The sequence below is a fragment of the Rhagoletis pomonella genome, unplaced genomic scaffold, assembly GCF_013731165.1.
Source record: "Rhagoletis pomonella isolate Grant_MI unplaced genomic scaffold, Rhpom_1.0 Rhpom_scaffold_00007, whole genome shotgun sequence".
Lineage (NCBI taxonomy): Eukaryota > Metazoa > Arthropoda > Insecta > Diptera > Tephritidae > Rhagoletis > Rhagoletis pomonella.
This window is the reverse complement of record NW_023458561.1, coordinates 14,509,779-14,518,935: the sequence shown is the minus strand read 5'-3', so window position 1 is coordinate 14,518,935 and position 9,157 is coordinate 14,509,779. Positions and strand designations below refer to the sequence as shown.

General features: G+C 37.2%; 1 protein-coding gene across 2 annotated transcripts in view; it reads right to left on the bottom strand.

The window, feature by feature from the left end:
* Nucleotides 1-5,688: 5,688 nt before the first annotated feature.
* LOC118742356 (cyclin-dependent kinase 6) overlaps nt 5,689-9,157 on the bottom strand; it is a 124,736-nt gene continuing 121,267 nt past the window's right edge. The window contains exons 6-7 of one of the 2 annotated variants that reach the window (XM_036474366.1): nt 5,987-6,122; nt 5,689-5,917 (exon numbers count right to left, since the gene is read on the bottom strand). In XM_036474366.1, coding sequence (XP_036330259.1) covers nt 5,834-5,917; nt 5,987-6,122 — 220 coding nt within the window. In that variant the 3' untranslated portion in view covers nt 5,689-5,833. The remainder of the gene's footprint in view (nt 5,918-5,986; nt 6,123-9,157) is intronic. The other variant, XM_036474367.1, reaches the window with a different exon arrangement.

The window sequence follows — 9,157 nt, the reverse complement described above, 5'->3', positions numbered from 1 at the left end:
TATACAGTTTAAAAGAGTGCGACTTTTTATTTTTCAATTTTTTAAGCTCTTTAGTGAACCATAATTGTATTGGTTTTTCATTAACAATATTACGTTTTGGCACATACTTTCGAAACAAATTGAAAACAGTATCATTAAAGTGCTCAACGCTGCGCTCCACGTCATCTCTATATATTGGCCAAGATAACTTTGAAAGTTCTTTGTTAATTTTTCTGAAATTTGCTTTCGCAAAAACATATCTAGTACTTGAACTTGTTTTATTATTATGTATTCCATTTATGATTTCGTAGCTTAACTCAAGAGCAGGATGGTATGCATCTTCCGGCAAAACTAGGGGATCACACCGATTAATAGAGGCCTTCGGAACATCATCAACGTAAACGAGATCCAAGACCTTTCCAAACTTATTTGGACATATATTTATTTGTTTGAGGCAAAGTTCAGCCATTTCCTCCAGAAATACATTGTAACTATCTCTAGATGAAACTGGTACAACATCGGTGTCAATGATGTTCCACGAAATGTGTGGCAGATTTAAATCGCCCAAAACAATCATAGAATCGGATGCCGTAAGCATTGCATTTACGGTCTCAAGTAAAGAAACTAGCTGCATATATACTGATACGGCAGAATTAGGAGGGATGTAGCAAAGAGCTAAATAAATATAAGTCTTTCCAGCCTGTACACGTATAGGTACATTTAAATTCGGTATATACAATGACAGGAAGACTAACTTCCTCGGATGGTATCGATGAATGTACCGCAAAAACAACACCACCGCCGATTCTGCCCTCGCGGTCGCTCCTGTATATTTGATATTCATTTGGAAGAATTTCGGAATTAAAAATATGAGGTTTGAGCCATGTTTCGGTCAAGGAAATAATATTATAATTGCAGTCAAAACCTTTTAAATATAAGTCAGTTAATTTGGTATTCAAACCTCTAACGTTTTGATAGTAAATACTTTAACTAGACTTGCGAGTTAGTTTTTTGAATCCGAATTAAGATTAGAAATTTTAGCTACGTTATTATTACTTTTATTAGGTTTATACTCAAACTCGCGAACAAACGCTCCGGTCGGCCAAAATGAACTATTTAGTAGTGAATCAAAATCTTCGGAAGCTACATCAATTTTAAAAGATGAAATATCGCGATCGTATTTAAAATTAAATTTACGAATAAATAAATCTTTAGTTCTAATTTTAGTCGATATGTATGACTTTATATCATCCGAAGTAGTATCTTTAGCAAATCTAGAGACAAAGATTGATCTTCTCGGAGGAATTACAACCAACCTTTTGGTAATGATGTCTGATGTGCGGGGCTCCGAATTATTAGGAGGAACTAAGTTAGACAGTGCAGCTTGAGATGTTTCGGTCACACTGTTAAATCAACGGTATGACTATTTTTAGAAGTAGACCTAGTGGATATGGCTTTAGATATCGGAGGCGCCAATGCCTGAAGGCATGGAGAAGATAGATTAATAAGTTCCAAGGACTGGGATGGAGGATTTTTTTTACTAGAATCCGTGGCTGTCGGCTAATAACACGCCCACCTTTATTTTCTCGGCTATCCTCAGAGTGCGGAGGGTTGTCGAGACAAGTGAAAGACCTAAACAGTTTTTCGTAATGCTTAAATTTCTCAACAAGCACCGACAGATCCTTCCCGATCTCAGAAAAACCATTTCTGGACTGCCTAAAGAATTTAAATAAATCAACTTCGGTTGATCTACATTTTTGACAAGACCAACGAAGACCCTTACCCTCGTTAATAGCGTCTAATACTCTACCTTTCAAACCAGCACATTTTATATGGGCAATCCCATCGCAGAGCCAGCATGACACATAGGAGTCGCTCTTAACGTTGCAATTGGTGTAAATACACGACATGTTTAAAATTATATTTATTTTTAGGTTTTAGAAGCAAAAAAGCAAAAACAATTTTGAAAACGATGTATTAATCAGTGAACCAATCAGCTGGTAAATATCAGTTGGAAAGCTATGTAGCGAATAGTTTTAAATGCACTGTATATTTGATAATAATAAACACAACGCAAACAGCTGTGACAAAGATGAAACAGCAGAAATGACAAAAAGACAAAAAGAGCAAAATCAATGTGCACAAACAAAAACAATTGTACAACAACAATATATTATATGAAACAAAATACTCGGCACATGCAATTAAGAATATCAAGTTAAATCAGAAGTTTATTAACACTTTTTTTAATTTTTTGCGTTAATAAGCGTAAACAGCTTTATAAAACACAAAATTTAAACAGATCACAGAAAAACACAGCTTCACAGCTTGACGTTTGCGTATTTTTTTGTATATCAGATTATTAATAAGATGAAATGAAATTATTGTTTGATTTATAACCAAACCTATGTATGTAACTCAATCGACTAATGGTTTGCCGTACCGTAAACAAATGTTTACACATCCAATTTTGTGACTAGGTACCTGGTACTTACGCCTTTTTAAGAAGTTTCACTTCTATCATGTGTACGGTGTTACACACGCATTTTTTTCCTTGACAGTGTAAAGCAGTTCCTTCTATATCAAGATATTTTTCGAACATATTTTGGAAGATTTCTGCAACCTTGCGGAGTAGTGTCAGCTTTTCTTTCTATCACATCACGATGTAGCGAACAAATGTGGCACATTCCAGAAACCGCTACTTGGGATTTTCCTATTTTGACAATTCTCAAGTAAAAGTAAACACCGCTTTAGAATCTTAAGATGCACTGAAATCTGCTAATACTTTCACAAAAATCGCCGTTTTTTTAATATCTTGCTATTAATTATTTTTATAAATCATATATTTTACAATTTAACACAATAAAACCACGTTTTCAGTCGAAAAATGGAATATTAGAAAATTTTATATTTTACAGTTTATTTTATAATCCCATTCTGCCTGTTGTTAGTGTTTAGTGTTGGACAATTTTTGCTCTTAAACTTAAGAAAACTATGTCGAGCAAAAATAAAACTACTCAAAAATGCGAATATGTGGTAGATTTCAGACCTTGTGTGGGAGATGTGGTAGATGCTCAAAAAAGTGGCAGATCTACCACAATGTGGTAGAAGTCCGCTCACTGATCTTAATTCATAGAAGCGAAAAACATTATAAAAACAAGCAATTTATTAAACAAAAAACGAAACCGACTTCAATCCTTATATATAAAAATTAAGAGTACCGTTAATGTATTCTTAATATAATGATCGGATCTAAATCACGTAGGTCTGAGGTACCACCTTTCCTTTCAAGAAAGGATTATAGAAATCGGTTCACGTGGTCCAAAGTTATGCGGTAACATACATAAAAATAAAATATTTCGACGAATTGGTAACCTCCTCCTTTTTAACAGACGTCAAAAAAGGAAAAGTGGTACCCCAGATGTGGTCCCATACTAATTTGATTTAGATCCCATCATTGGATCATGAAGAAATTAGTAGCACTCCTAAATTTTTATATGAGAATTGAAGTTTTGTTTTTTGCTTTAAAAATATTTGTTTTGAAATCGGTTCTCTTCTTCTTCTTTATTGGCGCTGTAACCGCCCAAGCGATTTTGGCCGAGTCCAAAACAGCACGCCAGTCATATCTCTTCTGTGCTAACTGACGCCAATTGGAAATGCCTAGTGAAGCCAAGTCCTTCTCTACCTTGTCTTTCCAACGCAGAGGAGGCCTTCCTCTTCTTCTGTTACCAGCATCGCGGCCCGCGTTGAATATTTTCAGAGCTGGAGCGTTTCTGTCCATCCGAACGACATGGCCAAGCCAGCGGAGCCGCTGAATTTTAATTCGCTGCACTATGTCTATATCGTTGTAAAGCTCATATAGCTCATCGTTAAATCGTCTGCGATATTCGCCATCACCAACGCGTAAAGGTCCGTAAATCTTTCGCAGAATCTTTCTCTCGAAAACTCCAAGAGCCGCCTCATCAGATGCTTTCATTGTTCATGCCTCGGCGCCATACACCAGCACAGGCATGATGATTGACTTATAGAGTGTGGTCTTTGTACGACGAGAGAGGACTTTACTTCTCAATTGCCTACTCAGCCCAAAGTAGCACTTGTTGGCAAGAGTGATTCTCCGTTGGATTTCAAAGCTGACATTATTATCGGTGTTAATCCTGGTTCCCAAATAAACGAAGTCGTCTACTTTTTCAAACTTGTAACTGTCAACAGTGATGTGGGTGACAAGACGCGTATGCTCTGACTGTTTGTGTGATGACAGGAGATACTTCGTTTTGTCCTCGTTCACCACCAGACCCATTCGCTTTGCTTCTCTATCCAATCCCGAGAAGGCAGAACAGACGTTCTTGTTTTTACCGATAATATCGATGTCGTCGGCATACGCCAGCAGTTGTACGCTCTTGTAAAGTATTATGCCTGAGCGGTTCAGTTCTGCATCTCTTATTATCTTCTCCAACATCAGATTAAAGAAATCACACGAAAGGGAGTCCCCTTGTCTGAAACCTCGTTTGGTATCAAACGGTTCGGAGAGGTCCTTCCCTATTCTGACGGAGCTGGCGGTATTGCTCAACGTCATTTTACGCAGCCGTATTATTTTCGCGGGGATACCAAATTCAGACATCGTGGCATAAAGGCAACTTCTTTTCGTGGTGTCGAAAGCGGCTTTGAAATCGACAAATAGTTGGTGTGTGTTGATGCTATTCTCGCGGGTCTTTCAAGATTTAGCATATTGTGAATACCTGATCTATGGTGGATTTTCCAGGCCTAAAACCACACTGATAAGGTCCAATCAGTTCATTGACGGTGGGCTTCAGTCTTTCGCACAATACACTCGATAAGACCTTATAACCTGTGCTTAGAAGGCTGGTTCCGCGGTAGTTGGCCCGTATGGCGGGGTCGCCTTTCCTGTGGATTGGGCAGAGCACACTTAAATTCCAGTCGTCGAGCATGCGTTCATCTGACCATATTCTGCATACGAGCTGATGCATGCACCTCATTAGCTCCTCGCCGCCGTACTTGAATAGCTCGGCTGGCAGGCCGTCAGCTCCAGCAGCTTTGTTGTTTTTCAGCCGCGTAATCGCTATTCGTACCTTGTCATAGTCAAGCGGTGGGACAGCTACTCCATCATCATCGACTGGGGACTCGGGTTCGTCTTCTTCACTACTTTCAGCGCTGCTGCCATTCAGTAGGTTGTAAAAGTGTTTCCTCCACAATTTAAGTATATTCTGGACATCGGTCCCTAGGTCGCCATTGTTGTTCTTACGGGAGTTCGCCCCGGTCTGGAAACCTTCCGTAAGTCGCCTAACCCTCTGGTAGAATTTTCGGGCGTTCTTCCTGTCGGCCGGTTAATATATCTAAATCAGGTAAGGCTTTTTAAAAAGTGGGATGTAACTCCGTTGTTTTTGGTATTAATAATTTAAAATATTTATTGAAGGTGTATTTTACGCAGTTTCGAAAAAAAGAGTTGGTTATGGCCTTTGTAAATTAAGCTCACGATATGTAGTTGCTTTTCTTTTTTCTTTGTGAAACAAAAAAAATTACACATAGTTCTTCGGTTGAGCCCTGCTTGACTATGAAGCCAGTGATAAGGTAGCCGTAAAAGGTGGACCAAAAGTTAGCTATTTCAGTAGTCAAATTTCCGGCTGGGATGAAAACATATAAAAATATGTAATTATCCGTATCATTGGTATATCAGAAGTAAACTTCCAACTACTTATGTACATACAAAATTCAGATTATTATTTTTCTACTAGTTACTAAGTTAAATTTTAAATTATTTAATGGCTTAGTGAAAAATTAACAAACTAAATACGGTATACTTATATTAAATCAGTACAAATAGTAGCAGCAGCAAATGTTACATAGGCTCTTGTTGAAAGTACTCGTGCTCTAAACAAGCCAACGCTGAGGGGCGGGATCTGAAGTCGTAAGAAAGCATTAGCTAAAAAAAATAAAAAATATCATCAACTACATAAGTATCAAAAACTATACCTTTTCATTTTATACTTACGCTTAACAGATCGTTTGCGTATTCACACAGGTTAGCACATAAATCCTTAGGTTGCTTCGGAAGTCGGGAAGGAAAATGCTCCCTTGAAAGCGATATTGATTGTGGCCACTGCTGCGCTGTAGGACGACCGGTTAGTCTGTGAAAATTCATTATAAAAACTTAGCATTATGGCTTATATTTTTGGTAGTACCGCAAGATGTTCTGCGAGTATGCATTGTTACTTGTTGGGCTGAAACCGCGCAGAAAAATTTTGATAAATTAAATGGCTGTTTTAAGCTAACACCAAAAACTGTTTTTTTATTTACGGAATTTCAATTGCCAGCTGTTTCGAGATAGTAGAAGTAATAAGTTTGAATTGGGGACCTTTCTTCCAAAAATTGCGTAATTTTTCTTTGTAACATTTTCTTATTACATTAACTTTAATACAAAAAAGATCAAACCATATTTTCGAAAGATAAAAACTACCCCATTTTTGGCATTGAAAAAAGCAATAAATGCACTTAACTCCAGTGCTTGCTACAATGAACGATTGGCAGGCAGCGAATACTTTGGCCATTAAATTATCATACTAGCGACAGATAAATCAGAATTTCATATCAATAATTGTATTAAAAACGATATTTCTTTGCCCGAATTTGATTAAAAAGGAAAAATATTTCACATAATTTTAATTATTTGCAACAGCCGACGAACGACGCACGCGAAAAGTTGAGAGTTGGCCATCTTCTGCTTTGTGTTGGCGTTAGCGTTGCCAAATTTCGGCTATTTGGACGGTTACATTTAAATTCATGTATTCATAGTCAGCTGTTGAAGCGACATCAACGCCAACGCAACGCCAAAGCTGTATGTAGACGGACCATTCGACTATTTTCTCTTTCTTATTTTATTTCTGGGACTTTTCGCAATTTTCAGGGCCTGTGTTTTTGGATTTTATGCATTTCCCAATTTGGCATAAATGCAGAATACCTTCAATTCCCATATTAAACAAATTTATATGGGGATCGGTAGAGATCATTGGGGTGAGTGTAGTGGTATATATTTTTTTTTTTGGAAAACAAAAACTACAAAACTACTTCCATTTTTTAACAAATATAAGGTTATTTGCTTCCACCGCTTTCTGTTTTTGTTTGCACATGTAAATCAGCTGATCGTTTGACACTTTTCATGCACTTACAGGAAAAAAACTCCGGACTAAATCCTGTAACTTCTGACTAGGAACAGTTGCTCAATTACTCTCTCAAAAGTGTTCCCACTTACAGGTTTTATGTCAATAGGAACGACTTCCTGTAAGTTCTGACTAAATCCTGTAAGCCGGACTGCTATTGGAACAGACTATTAGCTATTAGTTGTTTTTCGAAGACAGCTGTATGAAGGAAAACAAAGTGGAAAGCAATTAGAAAAACATTCATCATGTGCTTATTTATGGTAAAATTGTTTAATTTTACATATTTTGAAGGAAGCACTGGATTCTATTGCACTTGCAATTATAGCAGCAGAGTAAGAGCGCGCTATGGAAATAAATTCACAAAGATATCCGGAGCTGTCGGGCACTGTAACTATGGACGCATCTATGTCAGCTTCTGGTTGAATTGTTGAACCACAAGTAGAGTCCGACCGATTAATCGGCATCGGCATCGGCTAGTATCGGCCAAAAGAATCGGCATCGGCATCGGCGGTTTTTGGCCGGTTCTTAGACGATTCTTTTTACGTGTTCCGCAATTTTAACAAATGTTCATCAATATTGGAAACTCTTTTTCAGATTTTTTTTAGTACGCAGCTTTTTAAATTTTAGTATAATAAAATGCAAATTTGAAGTAGCTAGGTAAGTGTTGATTTTTGAAAATTTTTTGTTCACGCATTTACTCCCAAAAAAAAAAAACGTTATTCTAGAACCCGAATTTTCGTAATTACTAATTCGTAGCTACGTTACGTTAAATGAAAAATCGACATGCTGCAACCCTTGCGGAAAAATGTGGAGGCATTAAATGACAAAGTTGGGCGTTAAAAAATTATCGTGTCATTATGTGAAAAAATAGCCATTAAGTTAGGGCTGCCAGATATCTCTGTTGCCAAACCAATCAAATTTTTCTTAATATTACAACGCGTTTTATCTCTCAGTGTAGTCATTTTTATGCAAAATTTGTGCAATCAAATCGAAAAACGGGAAACTTAAACGAAACCCGGGACATTTTAAGGTTGGACCGGGACACCGGGACAAATAGTCTAAAACCGGGACATGTCCGGGAAAACCGGGACGTCTGGCAGCCCTACATTAAGTCCATTTCCACATGGCATAATTTTTTGTCATTTCAATGCCTAGTGGAAAATTGGCATAAGCCTTACTAATAAGATTTCTCTTCTCTGTGTTGCCGGAGAAGAGGGCGGAAGCCCCTCTTTTACTGTGAAAGGGAGGTCGAAAATAACCGTCAACACTTTGAAAGTGTCCCAAAATAACCGTCACTATTTAAGGGAAAAAATAACCCACAAAACAGAACAGGTGGTTTATTTTTTGTAGATGTTTGCTCCTCTCAGTGGGAAAGGGTTATTTTGCATATAATTTCCGTTGCTGTTGGACATGGACACTTATCGCTGGAAGAAGTAAAATAAGTGTTAGAAGTGCGTAGAAACATATCAAATTTGCTGTTGATAGAGAGATAGAGAGATATAAGCAACGTAAACGTCACGGTCATGTTATTGATTTAAAAACCGCTATCAATTAAGAAATTATTTTTATGATTTAGTTTGTTGACCAAATAAAAAATAAAATTTATTTGTGATTTGATTTTTCAACCAAATAAGAAATACAAATTTTTGATTTGATTTGTAGAGCAAATCAATTTGATTTGTCATTTTTCAATTAAATAATACTTTTGTTATGCGACGCAAATAAGATATTTAAGTATCTTCCAACTTCCAGTTCCACGAAAATCTTCGGGATCCTTGGGACTAATTCGAGATTTTCGAGACTTCTTCGGGATTTTCGGGACTACTTCAAGATTTTTAGTCTATTTCGGGATTTTTGGACTATTTTGGGATTTTCGAGACTTCTTCAATATTTTCAGAATCTTCGGGACTACTTCGGGATTTTTGGGCTATATCGGGATTCTCGGGACTAATTCGGGGATTTTCGAGACTATTTTGAGATTTTCGGGATCCGCGGCACTAATTCGG